General features: G+C 37.7%; 1 protein-coding gene across 2 annotated transcripts; it reads left to right on the top strand.

Moving 5' to 3' along the window:
• Positions 1-708: 708 nt before the first annotated feature.
• Ppp4r2 (protein phosphatase 4 regulatory subunit 2) lies at positions 709-19,078 on the top strand. 2 transcript variants are annotated; one of them, XM_029562815.1, is made up of 8 exons: positions 714-830; positions 2,001-2,171; positions 9,798-9,891; positions 12,187-12,224; positions 13,277-13,351; positions 13,626-13,769; positions 14,716-14,999; positions 15,414-18,406. In XM_029562815.1, the coding sequence occupies exons 2-8, from the start codon at positions 2,053-2,055 to the stop codon at positions 15,728-15,730; spliced, it is 1,071 nt and encodes a 356-aa protein (XP_029418675.1). In that variant the 5' UTR covers positions 714-830; positions 2,001-2,052; the 3' UTR covers positions 15,731-18,406. The 2 variants fall into 2 exon arrangements, with proteins under 2 accessions (XP_029418676.1, XP_029418675.1); XM_029562816.1 differs by lacking the exon at positions 13,626-13,769 and having other exon boundaries at positions 709-830; positions 15,414-19,078.
• Positions 19,079-20,460: the final 1,382 nt, after the last annotated feature.

The following is a 20,460-nucleotide window of genomic DNA, read 5'->3' as shown; positions in this document are numbered from 1 at the left end:
TTTAAATTTTTGTTTGTTTTTTATTTTATTTTATGTGTATACATGTATTGCCTGCATGAGGGTAAGTGCACCTGTGTTGTGCAATGCCTGTGGAGGTCAGAAGAGGGTGTTGGATCCCCTGGGACTGGAGTTAACAGACAGCTGTTAGCTGCCATGTGGGTGCTGGGATTTGAACCCGGGTCTTCTGCAGGAACAACCGGTGTTCTTAACTGCTGAGCCATCTCTCCAGCCCCTTCTCCTTTTTTAGAGACTGAATTCATGATACTGTTATGAATGTAGTTTGGTATTGTTGCCTTGATTAATTTGTGCTAAATTGCCATAATTGTATCCATCTTTGTTGTGTCATCAGTACATTAAGTTAGCACAGTAAAAATGTCTAACTCTATGACAGTAACCTTCATCTCTTGGACCACAATTTGAAAACAACTGCTAGTTTATAGGGCTGCTAATGAGCTCGCTGTTTGTGCAGTTTCATTAAGAGTGACTCTGTATGAGATTTGTGTGTCTCCACTAATGGTGGTGCTATCTGTAGAGAAAATGGTTGACACTTAATTTTTGTGTCTCCTGGAATTAAAGCTGTTTATGCAGGTGTTACAGATTTTTCTCTTAACCTTACTAGTGTGAGGGGTGGATAAGAAAAGGTTCAGTGAATGAATGTTGTGTGGAACTTCCTGGGGAGACTTGAACATCTGCTCACTCCAATAGGGACACACCAAAATAAGAATACCACGACTGTTCAGAATGGTGAATCAATGAGTGTATTGAGGTTACTTATAGTAACAGAGACGACTCAAAAACAGCTGGATCACTGAAAGCCCAACCCAGCACAGGTAAGAGCTCACCAAAGCTGGAGCTCACTGAACAACTTGCAGGTGGCTGGACAGGCAGACTGTCTTTTCTAGGCAGCTTAGCTTGTGTGAGAATGGCTCTTAGCTGTTCTTACTGCTTTTATAAGCTTGGGGACTAGGGGGCCTATTGCATCTGGTCAGTTTCGTGGACTTCCTGAAGCTTCTGGGTTGTTAATTTCCTAAGTTTTAAGGAGCTTCCCTGTAGGATGGAGTGTTTCACTGTCCTACCACAATGAATAGATAAGAACAGTAGATAGCGTATTTGTATTCGCTGTCTCTGTGTGTGTGCATGTGTGTAGATGTTCATTTGTGTATACAGAGGCCAAAGGTTGATGTTGGGAGCTCTACTTGATTACTTTCCGTCTTAGTCATTAATGCAAGGTTTCTCAATTGGACCCAGAGCTTGCTGATATGGCTAGTGTAGCTAGCCAGCTTGCTCCAGGGATCCCCTTGTCTCTACATCCTAAGTACTGCAATTGCAAGCAGGCCTCCATACCCACCCAGTGTTTGGTTCTGGGCATCTGAACTGCTGTCCTCATGCCTGAGCAACACACACTTTAACCATTGTATCCTATCGCTATATAGACCAGGCTAGCCTCAAACATAGCCTGCCTCTGCCTCCCAAGTGCTGGGATTAAAGGTGTGTGCCACCACGCCTGACTTCAGTCAATAATTTTTAGGCTACTTTGTCATTTGATATATACATGATATGTGGTTCCAACCAGTTTGGCAGTAAAAATACAGAAGTACATGCCCAGCTTACAGTGTGCTCTTTAAAAAAAAAAAAATTGTTATTTCTGTGGATGTGAGTTTTAGGTCTTAGACGCATGTATTATGTTAAGTGCACAGTGTACATGCTGTATCCACAGAGGCCACAGGAGGGCATTGGATTCCATGGAACTGAAGTTAAGGATAGTAGTTAGTTGCTGTGTGGATGCTGGGAATTGAACCTGGATCTTCTGCAAGAGTGGCTGGTCTTAACGTCTGAGCCAACTCTTTAGCCCCACAAAGTACTCTTAAGTAGACATTTGCACTAATTAATTTCTTAATTTATTGGCATTAGCATCATTGTATGGCCTGTATTTGTGTTTTGTGTTCAGGAATTGTAGGACAACTTGGTGTTAATGAGTTTTCCAATTATTTGCTTTATAGGATTCAATGGTCCCAATTTAAAGGCTATTTCATTTTCAAACTGGAGAAGGTAATGGATGATTTCAGAACTTCAGCTCCTGAACCAAGAGGTCCTCCCAATCCTAATGTTGAATATATTCCCTTTGATGAAATGAAGGAAAGAATACTGAAAATTGTCACTGGATTTAATGGGTATGTACTTAATATTTTAAAGATGTTAATTTTAGTAGAACTTTTAGAGTTTTTTCTTTAACTTTGGCTGTATCTGATTATCTGATAATTGACTAGTAGAATATAGTGTAATCTCTACTGACATATAATCCTGAATTTTGACTTATTTAAAATGTTTACACTTTTATAAAATAACTTGAATCACCTTTATGAGCTTCAGTGGTATTCAGATTTTAAATAGGTGTGATAATGGCAACTTTAATTTATCAAGAAATATTTCCATGTTTCTTTTCTATGTTTGGTATTACATATCTTTATATTTGGTAAAGACTTGTCTATCCACTTAGTGAGATATTTTGCTTTGTTTTTTAGAATTCATGAATCCCTTTTCTTTCCCAATAAGTTAACTATTTTTAATCCTTTGTAAAACATTGAAAACACAGGAAGACAAAAAAATAAAAATGATGTTTTTGGAAATTTTACTGTGCTTTACATTCTGTCATTAAGTTCCAATTTAAGATTTTTTAATTGTAGATTTTCCTTTATTGAAGGGACAATGTGTTTTTGAGGTTGAATTGTTACTAGGTTTGGTGCTTAAGAGCTTATTTAAAGCATGGGATAGCAATACTGAATTGGACTTATATTAAGCATAAATTCCTATTTACTGGTGGGTTTTTATGTGAGGAGGTTTTAGTTGTATTTTTTGTAGTATAAACATCCTCAGCCTTTTATTTAGGTTATTTAATCACATGTGATTTGAAATAAAATGTGTAATCTAGTCAAACCTTTATTAAATGTCATTCCTTTTAAAATTAAAAAAAATATTTATTTTTTTTGTATGCTTTGCCCATATGTAAGTGCACCTATGTTGTGCAGTGCCTTGGGAGCCCAGAAGAGGGCTTCAGATCCTCTAGAACGGGAGTTAGGGATGGTTGTTAGCTGCCATGTGGATGTTTAGAAACAAACCCAGATCCTCTGCAAGAGCAGCCAGTGCTCTTAACCACTGAACCGTCTCTAGCCCCTTATTTTGTTTTCGGTCATGTGGATATGTGTCTTATTTATGTGGGTATGTGTATGTGAGTATGGGTGCCCTGGAGTTGGAGCTTGCATAGTCTTCCTGTTGTGTGTAGGTGTGAGGACCTTGAATCCTCTGTCAGCTGTATGTGCTAAGTGGCTCTACAGCCCCTCTTACTCCTGTTTTTAAGTTCAGCAACTTTCTTAAAATATTAGAAGCTTGTATAGTGACGTTGAGTCTGTTACATTGCTTTTCAAGGGGAGGGATCATCATAACTTTGTTTTCATTAGCTGTTGTTTTCCCTGGGGTACTGGGCTAGGAAGGAAACTTATTCTGAATGTGTACTTTGTTGTCCTGTCAAAATTATCTGAATCATATGCTTGTTTTATGATTCATTTTAGTTGGGACTTTTCTAAAAGCACATGTGTAGAAGAAGCTACACTGTATGTTAATATGTTGGCATAAGATTTATGATGGAAGGCCATGCATAGTGGCACATTCTGTTTAATCTCATTACTCAGGAGTCAGAGGAATGCTGATCTCTGAGTTCAAGGCCAACCTGGTCTAAATAGTGACCTCCACTCCATCCAGGCCTACATAATGAGACCCTGAAAAAAATAAATAAAAAAGGAAATAAGATTTATGATAAAGATGAAAGCTCAGATTATACCACTGCATTGTGGGTGTTGTGCTCATTTGTGAATTAGTAGTAAAATACTTTTGTTATTTTTTATTATTATTTTGTGTGTATAAGTGTTTTGCCTGCATGTATGCAAGTGTACCATGTGTGCAATACCTATAGAGTTCACCAAACCTGGGTCCTCTGTAAGAGCAGCCAGTGCTCTTAACCACTGAGCCATTTCTCCAGCACAGTAGCAAATATTTTTATTTCATTATAATTTCTTAATCTGTTAAAACAGGTATTCATCTACTTCAGATAACTTGAAGTCATTAAATGCCTAAGCATACTTAAACATAATTACTTTTAAAATGTTTTCCTCTTTGAACCTTAAAGTTTTTGGTTTTTTTTTTTGTTTGTTTGTTTGTTTTTGAGACAGGGTCTCCCTGTAGCCCCAGCTGTCCTGGAACTCACTATGTAGACCAGGGTGGCCTTGAACTCACAGAGATCTGCTTGCCTCTGCCTCCCGAGTGCTGGGATTAAAGATGTGCGCCACCATGCCTGGCCTTGAACCTTAAATATTTTGAGTTAAATTCTTTATTACAATTTTCAGAATGACTAATCGATTATGAATCATTTACCCAAAATAGGCAGAATCTAAGCTTAATTAATTAGCCAGGTGTGGTGCTGCATGCCTTTAATCCCAGAACTTGGGAGTTAGAAGCAAGAGGATCTCTGTGAGTTTGAGGCCAGCATGGTCTACCTACAGAATTCAGGCCAACTGGGGTACAGAGAGACCCTGCCTCAAAAAGACGAAAAAAATTAATACTCATTTTATATGTGTCTTTTTTGTCTATAATTATTTGATATGTTGAAACATCTATAGTCTTTTAGTTTCACGTTTTGAATATTTAAAGATATTTTGTTTTTGTACCGTTTTTCTTATAATTTAAAGAATTGTGTGTTGGGGCTGTAGAGATGGCTCAGTGGTTAAGAGCACTGACTGCTCTTGCAGAGGACCTGGGTTCGATTCCCAACATGACAATTAACGACCGTCCGTAACTCCAGTTCCAGGGAATCCAACGCCCTCTTCTGACCGCCACAGATACTGCATGACGTGGGTACAATTACGCACATGTAGGCAGTACACTAAGATACATAAAACTTTAAGAAAAGAATTGTGTGTATGGTGTGTGCATGTGTGTGTTGGTCTGTGCAGTCTTGTGTGGCCACCACAGGTCATGCCAAGTGTCTTGGCCATTGCCTCTTCATCTTATCTTCTTTTTAAGACAATTTCATTTTTGTGTATGAGGGTTTACATGTGTGTATGTGTACTACATGTGTGCCGGGTGCTTGTGAAGGTCAGAAGGGGGCATCAGATCCCCTGGAACTGGAGTTATAGACAGTTGTTAGCCACCATGTGGGTGCTGGGTCCTCTGTAAGAACAACCAGTGCTCTTAACTACTGGGCCATCTCTGCAGTACCTTTATCTTGTATTTTGAGACAGGGTCCGTCATGGGAACTTACTGACTGGCTAGACTGACTAGCCAGTGAGCTTCTGGGATCCACTTGTTTTTTCCTCACAGCACGTGGGTTACAGATAGATGCCGCCACACTCTGCTTTTAGGTGGGTTCTGGGGATCCAAATTTACGCCTTGTTGCTTGGGTACAGCCAACCTTTTACCCACTGAGCCATATCTCCAGCCCTTTCCATCCATTTTGAGGGTATTCTTTCTAGTATACTTCTCCCTTTATTTTTAATAGATTATCTTTAACAAAGATCCCAAAATGTTACCGAAGTACATACAGTAAAGAATGTACTAGAATCATGTTATATGCTAGTTGTGCTTTCATTTTACAAGTGCTTTGATGTCATCACTGTATGTACAGCTGTGTCCTTTGCCTGGCTTGGTAGCTCTTTGACACGAGGCAGGAGAATTAAAATTACCAGGTGTTGGGCTAGAGAGATGCCTCAGTGGTTAAGAGTACTGGATTCTTTTGCAGAGCTCCTGGGTTCATTCGTCAGCACCCTCATGATGGCTAATGGCCATCTGTAACCATACTTCTAGCAGACAGAATACTCATACATGTTAAAAATACATAAAATTTAAAAAATTTTGGAATACTTTATAATTTGCATCAAAGTCATCTCTAGGTAAGAGTGTATTACACTAATAATTTTCTCTCTGTGTGTGTGGTACTAGAGATCAAGCCTGTATTTGTTACTTTTCTGTTGCTGTGATAAAACACCACGACCAAGGCAACTTACAGAAGGAAGAGATTATTTGGCTTATGGTTTCAGAGGGATAAGAATCATAATGGTGAGGGAGGCATGGCAGCAGGAGGTGGCAGGAGCAGAAAGCCAGTCAGTCAATTACATCTTCAAACTGGGACAGGATGCAGAGCGGAACTAAATCCTGCAAGGCTTAAGAACTCTCAAACCTGTCCCCAGTGATGTGTTTCCTGCAGCATGGCCTCACCTCCTCAAGGTTCCATGATCTTCCTCAAGCAGCTGCAAACTGGGAACCAAGTATCCAAATACTTGGAACCTATAGGGGTCATTCTCCTTCCTTCAAAACACCACAAAGCTCTTCACAAATACGACACAGGGGCTGGAGAGATGGCTCAACAGTTAAGAACACTGACTGTTCTTGCAGAAGACCTGTGTTCGAATCCCAGCAGCCACATGGCAGCATACAACTGTCCATAACTCCCGTTTCAGGGGATCCAACAGCCTTTTCTGTCCTCTTTGGGCATTGCACAATAACGGGTGCACTTACCTACATGCAGGCAATACACACATACACATAAAATAAAAATAATAAAATTTACAAACAAAACAAATACGACACAAGCAAGCACTTCACTGTTGAGCTGCATCACTAACCCAGCCACAAAATTTTTTTATGGTATGGTAAAATATACTTCACAAAATGGGTTCATTTAAATGTGTATTAAGTTCACATATTGTAGTTTTTATTTTGTATATTGTTATATTTCTGTGAATTTTTTTTGATTTTTGTTTTCTTGATTTCAGATTAAATGGTATTATCTTTTCATGTGTCAATAGCCCTTTTATGAACTGCCCTTTCTGTTTACCTTGGCCGATTTTGTTTTGTTTTTGTTGAATTGCTTTTCTCTTTTTTCCATAAGTTAAATGCTTCATAGCATTTGGATACAGAGTACTACCTGTTTTCTAAAATTGTTTTAGTAAGTTGTGAGTGTGTAATTTTTGGTTTTTGAATTAGAAGTTGTTCACTCATTCCTTTCTTGATTACCTGAACTGTAAGTGTCTCTGGTAACTTTCTTAAATAAGGCCTGGACATGCAGGCTCTCAGTGAATGAAGCAAGGACAGAGACCGCAGAGGGAGGGAGAGCTGTATTTTGTCTGCTTGTATTTATTATTTTATATGTATGAGTGTGTTGCCTGTACGTATGTAAGTGCACCCGTTGTGCAGTGCCTGTGGAGGTAAGAAGGGGGAGTTGGAACCCCTGGAACTGGAGTTTTGGAAATAGTTGTTAGTCATCATGTGGGTTCTGGGAACTGAACTTGGTTCCTCTGCAAGAGTGGTCAGTACTCTTAACTGCTGAGCCATCTCTCTAGCCCCTTGAAAATTACTTTTGAACTTTAAAGAGACTGGATTATGGCAACTCTCAAAACTGAAGTTCCAGCTTTTTAGGTGAAAAATAAACATTTTAATGTTTTTACAAATGTTAAGGGTTTTAACAAGCATTTAAAATTCAATATAGCAGTTACTGAAAGGATGATTACTGGCATTTATGCTCTCTGCTTGGATCATAATGAATAACATAGAGGCTTACTTAAATCGAGGACTTTTGGGCAAATCGTGTAACACAGACATCAAGAACATAATTTAGAAATTACTTGTAGCCAATAGTTCTTGTAGTACACGAAAAGGGATTTTGAAGGGTAGAGAGAAATGTAAGATACAAGATACATTCCTAGTAGCCAAAAAGAAGCCATGTTGTTTTCTAAATTATTCAACATAGAAGAATAATGAATGAAAAACTGTTATCCATGTAAGTCTTGCTCCTCACTAGATAGAAGCTTGCAAGTAGGTAGCAAGCTCTGTCTTATGAATAGTAGACAAAAATAGCATTGCTGTGAATTTATGAGTGGGCCTCTGAAAATACCCCATCTTCATTCCTTTTTTCATGGTATAATTATTTAGTTGAGAATTGGTATAATTTGATACCACTCTATTCCCTCATCTTGCCTTGTGATTATTGGGGTTGATGTGCCAGTCAAATCAAATTAATAAAATTGAAAAATAGGAACTTACCAGAAAGTAATTTTTTGATGCTTATATTTGGATGTGTAAAATAGCAATTTAGAATACTATAGGCACCCAAAGAGATAATTAACTTAATAATAGCTTTGGCAAATATTGTAGATTAACTTTGTAAGATTGACTTTGGGATATGGACTGATACAAACATTAGTTTACTTCCAGCATTGGGCTTCTTTGCCCAGTGAAAGAGATGGATTCTTCATTTAACTGGTAAGCTTTGGTATAGAAAGAATATACTGCTTCAAGGAATAGTAACATCATTAGTGTCTCTGAATTTCGTGTGTTGGTAAAATTAGGAACTCTTTCAACTTCTGATAACATTTAATGTAATTTCTATGAAACAGTTTGTCAGGCAAGTAGAAAAGAAAGACACTGAAACCACACACGCTGCACATAAAGCCAAGGGAAAATGGGGGACTTGACGTTCATTTGCCTAACTCTTTACTCTGGTTGCCCCTTTGTAGTTTTTGTTTCTGGATATATCTGGCAAATGTTTCATCTTTTATGTTCTTTCCTTTGGCAGAACAGTCTTCACTTTTAGGTTTGAATGCTGAGTTAGTAAAGATTGACTCTTGGACTTGAATCAGATAAAGAAAACGTTTGTTACAAATAACATTTGTTTTAAACATTTTCAAAATTTGTTATAAATCTTATACTGACTTATAAAACTATAAAAACAGTATTGGTGTTCAGAGTGAGAGATTCAAGTGTAGTTTATCCCAAATAAATACTTTGGTTTTGTTAAATGTGTGGCACAGTGAAAAAGTTCAAGATTTGGAGTTAGAGATACTGGGTTTGAGTCCTGGCATCTTTATTCGTTAGCTGCATTACCTTGGAGGGGAGGCTGTTGCGGGAAAATGCCTGTAAAAAATGAACTTTGTGATTGTTGACTAGTAGTTTGAGGCTTTGTAATTCTCTTCAAAAGCAGGATAAAGTAGATTTTGTTTGGCAAACATTGAAATACAAAGTTTTATTTTGTGTATTTTAGCTGCATTTGTCACATCTAGTGCTCATAGCATTACTGCTCAGCTGTGATTCTCATGACTGCTAGTAGTGCTTTGAGTGCAAAACGTTTTGTATATTGCCCCAGTTTGTCTTTTGTATTTGCTGTGATAGGTAAAGCTGCATTCTGGTGAAAGTACTCGGCTGGTATCAGAACACTGAGTGTATCTGTACATTTAATTGACTAAATAGGTTATATATAAAATTATAATAATGGAATAGACTCATATTTAAAATAATTTTCACTGGAATAATTGGACATAGTTTATCCAGTAGTAACAGAATCCTTTATGGTTTTTTTCAAACACCTTAAGAGTTGTTTGGGTGCAGAAGAATGCTTGAGAAAACTTTCTGTATGTAAATAAACTGGCTTGATTATTATTTGTGTTATCTCTGGTAAAGTTGAAACTGAATTACCAAAATTTAGAATATTGTACTAAATTTTTTCTGGATCAGTTTTGAAACGTTCTGCTAATTTTGGGTTGTGGACTTTTTTTTTAAAGCAGAGAAGACTTTCCTTCAGTAGAAGCAGGTGTGTGCTTTTTGTCATGCATGTTTTAAATGATTCGTGTATTCAGTCCCTTTAGTGGGCATTTTTTGTAGCTTAACAACTGAGTGACCCAATAGAGCTTTACGAAGTAGTGCTCCTCATTTCATGATGATTAATGACCTCAGACTATGAAATTACTCTCTTGCAGTATCCCTTTTACTATCCAGCGACTATGTGAATTGCTAACAGATCCAAGAAGAAACTATACAGGAACAGACAAATTTCTCAGAGGCGTAGAAAAGGTATTTTGTTATGAGAATTACATTAAACTGAAGCCCAAATAGATTATAGATTACAGAAAAGAGCAGTGGGTAAGACTTGTTGCACAGAACTTTTGTTGAAATTGTTCTACATTGTTTTCTAAATCATACTGTTTGAGACAGAGGGCGAGGAGAGGGGAGGTAGGGAGAGAGAAATTTATAGTAGGAGGCAGAAGAAGGACCCAAGAGGACCCAGGTTTTAAGTTTAAGAAAAGCTGCCTTTTTTTTTTTTTTTTTTTAAAGCAAATGTTTTAACTGATTGAGTTCTGTCCTACTGGAAAGATAGCAGTTACCACATGGAAGCAGCCCATCACATTGGGTTATTGAAGACCGAGGTCATAACCACTTCTTTCTTCTGTGGAATTTCAAGAACTAGTTGGCTCACTTAATCATCCCACTGGGATTGGTTCTTTTGCTTACTATTTCTTTTTTTAAATTAAAAAATAATGTTCATTTTATGTGTCTTGTGTTTTGCCTACATGTATGCAAGTGCACCTGTGTTGTACATTGCTCGCAGAAGTCTGAAGAGGGCGCTGGATTCCATGGAACTGGAATTGGGCAGTTGTTAGCTACTGTGTGGGTGCTAGGAACCAAACCTGGGTCCTCTGCAACAGCAACCAGTGCTCCTAACCCATGAGCCATTTCTCCAGCCCCCTGCTTGCAGTTTCTTAAAGTTCATAGTATATATTGATACACAAAAGCCTCTAAAAAGTTCTACAATTACTTTGTTAACTTTAATAGTATGCAGATATGCTTACGGAATTCAGAGGCACCCAACTGGAAGCTTGCTGGCAGAAAGCATTTAAATCATATAGAACAGTACAGTTCAGCTTATAGGTAAAGGGCTACTAGTAATAAACATTTTAGAGAATTGAAATAACAGTAAATAAGGGTGCTAGTGGTAGCATGAAAAAAAGTTGTTACCTTTGGAGGGAGTAATTGGATCAACTAAGTTTGGACAAATGACTAATTCTCATTTGGTGGTTGATCCTAAAACAGTCCATTGTTCATTATAAAGTTCTAATTCAAGATCTGTTACTTTACCCTGGGAACAGGAATCTAAAACCATTAACTTAGTGGTTTCCAGTGTTCTTATTCTTGCTGGACTCATCCATGTGGTTGAGCTTCTCCTGCCTGTTAAATGACATTTTTGAAGGGTAGGAAGCCACAGAGGTTCATAAGCATTTACTTTGCAGCTCAAGTAATTGTGTGGAGATTTTTGGTGAATAGGTGTTATGTTACCACAGGACTCATGGGAGCCTGTCTTTGCCACATCAGGGCTGCAGTGCTTTGTGGTCTGTGAGCCAGTGGTTTAATCTAAACACCTGCTTTGTCCTCTGAAATGTAGATGATAGGACTATGAGGGGCTCTAAAGTTACTCTTCCAGGTATAATAAAAGGCGAGAAGGAGGAGAGTTGAGTCTCTTGTTGGGATGAATAATTGCTTTATAAGGAAATTCATTATACTCAAATATTTCAGTCTCAAAATAATTTTAGAAGTATGGCAGGGGAGATGGCTCTATGGGTAAAATGTTTGCCACACAAGCCAGAGGATCAGAGTTTGGATCCCTAGAACCCATGTAAATATCAAGTGGGTTATTGGCTGGCCTGTAATTCCAGTGTCAGAAGGTGGTAATGGGGGATCCCCAGAGCACACTGCCTAGAGAGACTAGCCATAACATCAAGCTCTGGGTTTACTTGGGAAACCCTGCCTCAGTGAATGAGGTGGAAAAGTGATCAAGGATGATTATGGACATCACTCTTGGGGTCCTCTAGGTGTGCGCATGCATACAAATACAAATACACAAATGGGAGGTGGGGACATAAGTCTACTGTTAAATATAAGATATGATGTCTGTGCTCCAGAGGAAACTAAAAAAGAGTAGCAAGAAATAAATAGATCAGGGCCTGCAAGATGGCTGAGCAGGTTAAAGCGCCTGCCACCAAACCAAGCCCGATGACCTGAGATCAATCCTTGGGACCTACATGGTGGAAGGAGAGAATGAGCTCCTACAAGTTGTCCTCTGACCTCTGTGACTGTGCACCCGTAGATAGTGCATGCACATGAAATAAAACCAGCCAGTAGTGTAGTGGGACACCCTTCCAGTCTTTTGTAGTCACTATCACTTTCTGTTTTACTTCCTTTTTAGCCAGTTATTTTCTGTGGGATAGGATATAAGCTTAACACACTGGGATGGTTCTGAGGGATTTCAAAAGTGATTAAATTTTTATGCTATTTACTTTCCTCATATTAAGTCACCACTTTTTGTTATTTCAGAATGTGATGGTTGTTAGCTGTGTTTGTCCTTCCTCAGAGTAAGTACACAGGTTTTTTTTTTTCCTACTTTTGTTACATAGTTACTATACTCTATTTTAAATTTTTCTTAAAATAGACTGCATTTATTTTATATGTAGCTAAATCTGATACCATTTATTGTGAACTTAACACCTGGTCCCCAAAGTAGAATGTTGTGGAGAAATTTGGGCCTAAGAGACTGGCAGTCCATTGCAATTCGGGTATTGGTGGCTCCTGAGAGCTCATCCTAGATGTTTTTCTAGGGATGGCTACTAGACTGGGAATAGCCACTTGATGGACTTCCTCTTCACAATGGAAAAGTATTTCTAGTTTTCAAATTTTCTGTAGCAAATTAAGAACCTTGTTTAGGGCACATGCTTTCAAATGCTATTGGCATTTCTAGAACACATATTTACTGTGGATGGATGTCCTGGGAATTGGAGGAGGCTCAGTAGTGTTCTTGCTTTTTAACCACTGAGGCTAGTACTGTCTGTCGTGTGGTCTCACCCCCTAGTACATTTAGAGATTGCAGATGCCCTGAGGTATGAGAAAGGTATGTTCCAGAACCACTGAGTCAACTGTAAAGTCTTATTTCTTTGTTGGGCAACAGCAGTGAGTTCATTTATAGAACTCTTGGGTTTATCTGCGCTGTTAAAACAGATACTGAGACGAATGATCCTGTAGTGTGATGCTTCTTGGTAGAGAAACTTAAAAATTAAGCATTATGATGAAAAATTAAATGTTGTAAACATTTTAAGAGGCTCTAAATCAAGTGTCATTGATTTATAGCAGATTTCTTCACCAATGCTTGTCAGTGAGGGTGCATGCTTGTTTTCGCAGTTGTTTTATTTGAATGTACCATGCTGCAAAAGACCTTTTAGACCTGTGATTCTTACCATAATAAAAGAAATGAACCAGCCCAAATAGCTTCTTTTCCTTTTGTTGTTAGGGCCTAACTGTGTAGCCCAGGCTGGCCTGGAACCAGGACATCAGACATTAGTTCTGCCTCCTGAGCACTGGGATTAAAGGCATGCACCACCACACTCATCTAAAGTGTTTTCTTTTCTTACAGGAAGAATAGTTCCAATAGTTTAAGTCGAATGAATGGTGTTATGTTTCCTGGAAACTCACCAAGCTATACTGACAGGTAAAAAATATTGTAGATTAAAAAAACATATTTAAAGTGTTTATATTTTCCTGATTTTGAGTAGCAGGCTCAGTATAGGGTTTTCTTTTTAAATTGTATAGCTTATGGGGAGGATAATAAGATAACATAGTCTAGGATATACTAGGCTATGTTTGCTAATTAGGTTAAGGCATGGATCTGAAAGTCAAAAGTACAGCAGATACTGTGATAGGTACTTTGGGAGGGATGACATATTTCTAAAAATGAAAAACGATGTTGATTTATTTTATTATAGGTCTAATATAAATGGGCCTGGAACACCCAGGCCACTTAATCGACCAAAAGTTTCTTTGTCAGCCCCCTTGACAACAAATGGTTTGCCTGAGAGCACAGATAGCAAAGAATCAAACCTACAGCAAGATGAAGAGAAAAACCACAGGTTTGTTTGTGTGTGATATTATATTAAAAGAGAGAAAGAAATGCACAGAAATTTAGCATTAATGGTTTCAGCACTGTTTACTATTCACAAGGTCCAATGGGCCTTCTTTATCGATGGATTCAATCTGTGGGTTCTGCACATTGAATCGGTAAAATATCGAGTATTTGAGGAAAAAAATTGCATTATTCTGATTAGATATAGACTTTGGCCACTTGTTCCCTAAATAGTATGGTATACCAGTTACATAAATAGCATTTGCAATGTATTAGATATTAATATCACCTGGAAATGATTTAAAGTATCTTCAGGGAGACCTGTCTCAAAAAGACAAATAAATAAATTAAATAAATAAATAAATAATAAAATACATGGACGATGTACATGGGTTCTGTGTAAATACTGTGCATTTTGTAAATGAACTTGGCCATCCTCAGATTTTGGTGTCCTCTAAGAGTCCTGGAACCCCCTATAGATCCTAAGGGATGACTGTTTTACTATGGCCTTGATGTGATTGTAGGATCCATGGCTTCTGTACTGCTTTGATAGAACCGATGGTAGATACAGGCAAGACTTACTAAAAAATTGCACATAAAGTTTGTATAATGTGCCAGTTAGGGCCTAGTGGGAAGTATTCATGAAACAGTCCAGATTGCCTTCAGTTTTTCTTAGCGTCAATATTGAATTTAACTTCTACAATACAATTTAATTTGCGGGGGGTCTTTTTGAGACAGGGTCTCCCTGTAGTCCTAGCTGGCTTAAACTTGCTATGTAGACCAGGCTGGCCTTGAAACTCAGAGAGCTCCTCCTGCCTTTGCCTCCCAAGTGTTGAGTTTAAAGGTGTTCACCAACATACCCGGCAACAGTACAATTTTTAAAAAGGTATTTGACCTTAAAAATGATAATGTAGGCTAGGAAAATAACCTTATTTACTAACACTTATTTACAGTGACTCTCCAACATCTGAATCAGAAGTTTCCTCACTGAGCCCTATTAAAAATAAACATCCAGATGAAGATGCAGTGGAAGCTGAGGAACATGAGGTAAAAAGACTGAGGTTTGACAAAGAAGGTGAAGTCAGAGAGACAGCCAGCCAAACACCATCCACTGAGAGTTCTTTAGTCACAACAGAAGACACCGAAACACCATCTTCATCTCAGGCTAAGGACATAGAAAGTCACACCAGGCAGCACTGTGCAGAAGAGGAGGAAGAGGAGGAGGAAGAGGAAGAAGGTATTTAGAGACCATCTGTAACCTCACATTCTTGGGTGGGGGGAGTGTGTGTGTGTGTTGTGTGTTAGAATGGAACTTTTTTTTTTTTTTTTTTTTTTTGGTATTTTTGGTATTTTTGGGTCTCCCTGTAGTCCCAGCTAGCCTGGAACTTACCATGTAGACCAGGGTGGCCTTGAACTCACAGAAATACACCTGCCTCTGCCTCCCAAGTGCTGGGCCCAAAGGAGTGCACCACTATGCCCAACTTAGAACTGAACTTATCATGCCAATGTTGGGCTTTTGTCCTACCTACTGTATGTAGTTGCTGCTGAGTTTCTAGGAATATGATATAAGCTGTAGAGCAAACAGAAATGAAACGTAACTGTGGAGATGTTTTGAAAATAATCTTTAAGTACAACATTTGCTTATTTCTAGAGTCTTTTATGACATCAAGAGAAATGATCCCAGAAAGAAAAAATCAAGAAAAAGAATCTGATGATGCCTTAACTGTGAATGAAGAAACTGTGGAGGAGACTAATCAAATGGAGGAGTCTGACGTGTCTCAGGATGAGAAGGATTCCCATTCAGAAAGGAGTGAAAGTACAGGCGCTGTGAGTAGTGGTTCTGACTGCCATGAGACAGAAGAGTCAGGAGGGTCCACTTCCAGTAAAACTGGGGAGATTCCCTCAGAGTCATCCATGGAAAATGATGAAGCCACGGAAGCCACAGACGAACCAATGGAGCAAGACTAACTACTTAGAAATATTAGAGGCAGTATTTTACATACAGTTCTGGTTTTACACTGTATAAAACTTTTAAGTAATAAAATGGACCTTTAGTTTTACAAGAGAAGCAGGTTGTAAAATACAGTACCTTAAGAATAAATCCTGAAAGAGTTGTCCATGTGAGAACTGTGAATATCAGCCCCTCTGGGTCCTGCTTATTGCTGACTGTTTTGTTTTGGTTTTTGTTTTTTCTGGTCTGCTCAAATCAGTGGTTTGTGTATAGATTTTTTTTTTTTTTAATTTAGAATTAAAGTTTTTAAACTGGAAGGTAATTATAATTTTGAAAACTTTTTAAAGATCACATTTGGTTTATACATATGCAAGAAAGATTTTTGTCTTGTCTCTTTCTGACAGCTCTAGCAGTTTTCATATTTTGGTCATAGTTTCAACATTTTAACATGTGAATTATAGGGTTTCATGTGGTTTCCAGATTTTGTTTGACTATGTACAATGGAACTTTAAGTCATATATACATATATATATTATTCTAAGGGGGGGAAATGTTATATTTTTCTGTTTCTATAAGAGATGAATACAGTGGATACTTTTTCTATCGGTAATGATTGCATTCACTTCTTTCAGAAGACATTTTCTTTCTCTTCTGAGCAATTCAGATAAAATCTGGCCCCAGTGAAACCCTGGAAATCTTTTAAGTCTGTTGAAATACCAGGTTAAACACATTCCAAGAGATCTGTGCACTCTAAAATTCTTTTGTATACTTCTACGGTGCCTGAGAAAAAAAGAGACTTCATTATTTATGAGAAAATGTGCTTTATCTTGGGAATTGTGTTTAAACATTAGCTTACTGTTTTGTAAAATGAATGCTTATGAAGCTGACACAAGACCATCTCAGAAGAACCAGGCAGGTTCCTTCACGTTTTGCTTGCTTTTCTGAACGTTGTGAATATTACACCTTTCTTTCTAAATTATTCTAGAGTATGCAAATGTCAATGGTATGAAACACCACTGTACTGGAAGAATTAATATATTACTTTAGTGATGTACCTGAGCTAAAAGGACAAGCTTTAGGGGTGCATAGGAGCCACCATAATTTGTATAACATTTTAAAGTGAATTAAATATTTTTGAACATACTTCTTCGACAGCCAGTGTTATATTTTTCAGATCAACACAAAGCACAATGGTTACTCTAAACTCAATATTTTCAAATTCACATATTTAAAGTCATGCAAGCTGCAGCTTCCCTGTCAGAATTACTGGCTGCCAAATTTATACTTGTTTCTTCAGCTGTACCTTTTGATATTTAGAATTTTTAAATTTCTGTAAAGTAGATTTTGTAGACTGTAATGTGTTCACTGCCTTTGTGAAGCGGTATATAATTGTATAATTTTGTGTGTAAACTGAATGCTTGGGCTTTCAATACAGTATTCATATAAAGCAATAAATATTAATGTTATGAAATATTCGAGTACATTTTTATCAAAATACACAAGAATCCCTTTTTTAGTTTCAGATACCTGAAGTACATAGATGGATTTAGAATAACCGATGCAGACAGTCTCTCATGTTGTGTCATAAGCTTTGGGTGATTTGGAAGGAAACCACGAGGCTTGCATTTTGACTACTTAAATTACTATGACTTTAAAAGTATCAAAATGATTTGGCTCCGTTTGTTTGCAGAGTAATATACTACTGACTGACGTCATTCAGGTTCACGTTAGCTAGATAGATATCCGTGAATATATCTAATGAAAATTGATTATTGATTTACTGCACCCAAGAGGGTTAAAAATCAAATATTTTAAGTTTTAAAAATTGGCAAAAAATGTTAAAGCAAATTTTAACTGTGATGTCTTAGTGACTTATTATATTATTTTGTTGGGGGATTTTGCCAATGAGAGCAGATTTTAAGCAGTTTAGGTTTAGAATTTTGAAATTTTCCTTAGAGTATTTATGAAGATTGTTGTCAATAAACCTATTCTTTAAGCTCCTGTGACCTTTGATAGTCTTTATTTGTAAAGCCATGGACCATTTGTAAACAAATCAGTTTACTTGTGTTGGCTATAAGTTGAAGATTTAGCATCATGACTTGGAGGTCTCTGGTTTTATTTGTAAACTTGCAATTGCTATTTTTGCAAGGGCAAATGTATTTCTTTATTAAATAAAGTACAATAATGGTGAATGTACCACAATGACATCACTTAACTCTATGAGAGCTGCATTTTAATCTATAGTTTAATAGTTTTAATATTTATTAGCTATTCATATGTTGATCTTAGATCAAAGTTGTTGCTGTGTATACAGATAAATGTAGAATGCCGATGGAATATCTTTAGGATAGGTGGGATACTTCCACAGTTAAACGGGGAGACCTTGTTCAGCTGATAGATACTGGTGGCCACAAGTATGCATAGATGCACTTAACAGACTTTTCTCAATAAAAATGTCAGTTCTAATAGTGATAGTAATTTATGAATGTTTAGGCACATTTCCTTAACATGACAAGCAAAGATCTATTAAAATATCAAAAGGGAGACTCAAGACTTTAGTGATTGAAGATAGCTTGTTCTTTGATATTAAAGAGAATTATTTACCTGTTACTCTAGTCCCTGACCCTTACATGTAAAAAGAATTTGATGATACCAATGAAGAAACAATATACATATAATACGTTTTTTTCAGTCGCCTCCTTTAAAAAGTGAAAATAATCTTGGTTTTTGAAAAAATTTACCTTTTGAAAATGTAGCAGAACAGAATAAGTAGTGAAAATGTCATATTTTAAATGCTGGTTATCAATTTAATCTTAGTGTTTATCATGACTTACAGCCTTTGACCTGTGTGGCCAGAGCAATGGAATTGCTAGTCAGGGAGTCATAACCATTTGGCTTTGGAAAGGTATCCCAGAGATCCTGGGTCAGAAAGTGTGGCCTGTCAACCGCATTGAGGTCCAGAATGTTTTATTTTGCTGGTGTAGATAGGCATGTATTTATGCATTTGTAAAATCAGCAATTTTTCAAATACTGTAAATGTAATATACTAGTTTACTTAAAGGTACTTGGGCAGAGCCTAAAGCTGCTGCAATGTTTATGAAAACTGTAATGTGGTAAAGATGGAAATGCAGCCTGTAGAACCAAAGCAAATAATTTTGGGTAGTGTTTCAAACTGTCTTCTGAGCAGGAGTTTCTTAGATATATTGGTTTTGACAAAATGAAGGTCAGTTTTTGAGGTTTGTGCTAATCATAAGATGAATGAATGCGAAACACCTTGTAATTTCGTATGGAATTATTAAAATTAGCTTTACTGGGTTATTGGCCTGATAAGGATGCTAGTATGTATTGGTTAGAATACATTTATTTCACATTTAAAAATAATCCTACACTTCAGAATTTTCTTTTATTTCAACTTGGAGTCTAGATTACTTTGCCAAATAAATGTATTATTTTCATAATGCAATAAAATATGAAAGAGAAGAATGTCGTCATGTGTGGATTACTTTATTTTCCATTCTAGCTCACCTCTGCCTCTTCCTTGGCCCTCCTCAGTTGACGATCCAAGAGCATTTGTTGAGCTACAGGGAGGAAACTTGGCTTCAGTACTCGGGGGATGTCAGGGTGCAAGCAGCAAGGATACAGAACTGAATGACAGACTGTCGTGTGCGGAGCTCCCTGTTGGCATAATTTGGCATTTGCTGGCATGCATAGATCCATATTTGTGATGGGAATCCCATTTTGAGGCACCTGCCATGGAAAAAGTGCAATAACCCAAAGAGAGGATTGTTTACTGCTTCTCCTCTCTGGGCTTTATATGTAGTGTTGCATGGGATTTCTGATTTCCAGCTCTCATTCCTCTTGATCTTTGTGATTTTTCTCTGCCACATTTTACATGGTACAGCTAGTGCAGAATTGGGGGCTACTATTAAGTAGAGTTGACTCTGCAAACAGTTTTAGATAGATTGAGTTTAAAAGTTATGGCCTTTGGGTTCGTAGGTAAATTTTCAGTCTTTGTTTCCAAAGGCAATACAATTTTTTTTTTTTTTTTAATTTTTTGGTCTTTTTGAGACAGGGCCTCCCTGTAGCCCCAGCTGTCCTGGAACTCACTGTGTAGTCCAGGCTGGCTTTGAACTCACAGAGATCCTCCTGCCTCTGCTTCCCGAGTGCTGGGATTAAAGTCGTGTACTACCAGGTCCGGCTGGCAATGTAATTTTTAATGAACATGCAAAAATGCCAGGAAATGTTTGATGCTTTACTCATTTCTTCACCTCACGAACTTAGTAAGTGGGAAGGCTAGGTGGACTGACTGCACAGGTCCTGGGACTTCCTGAGTTTTGCTCACCTGTGTCCACTGTGCCCTGAGGATGCTGGGTTTAGCTTTGAATCCTCTGCTGTTAGCTGTGTGGAGTTGGGATCAGTATGTGATGTCTGATAAGTCAGTGGCAGCTGGACTGTTGCCCCCCAGATGTGAGTGTCTGGGAGATTTCTGAAAAGTGAGCGCAGCCATTGATGATTTAGTAAATGCAGCACACCTTTACCTTCCAGGTTTTGAGGTCATTGTCTCAGAAGCTGTCCAGTCCTCACACATTCTGGCAGTTAAATAGCATATGTGATGTTTCTACTGGAAGATGGGTCCATTTTCGTTGTGTGGTTGTCCAGACACACTTCAACAGTCATGCAGTGCATGAGAGGATTCCACAGGGAGACAAGTGTCAGGGAGGGTGTCACAAGTCAACAAATAAGGCAT

Source organism: Nannospalax galili, unplaced genomic scaffold (assembly GCF_000622305.1).
Source record: "Nannospalax galili isolate Female #2095 unplaced genomic scaffold, S.galili_v1.0 scaffold114, whole genome shotgun sequence".
Lineage (NCBI taxonomy): Eukaryota > Metazoa > Chordata > Mammalia > Rodentia > Spalacidae > Nannospalax > Nannospalax galili.
This window is presented reverse-complemented; position numbering and strand designations above follow the sequence as displayed.

Excerpts from the sequence above, each read along its gene's own strand:
- Ppp4r2 (XM_029562815.1), top strand. The coding sequence starts at position 2,053 with ATGGATGATTTCAGAACTTCAGCTCCTGAACCAAGAGGTCCTCCCAAT. Across the intron at positions 2,172-9,797 it reads ATTGTCACTGGATTTAATGG|TATCCCTTTTACTATCCAGC; the intron begins GTATGTACTTAA and ends ACTCTCTTGCAG. Across the intron at positions 12,225-13,276 it reads TGTGTTTGTCCTTCCTCAGA|GAAGAATAGTTCCAATAGTT; the intron begins GTAAGTACACAG and ends CTTTTCTTACAG.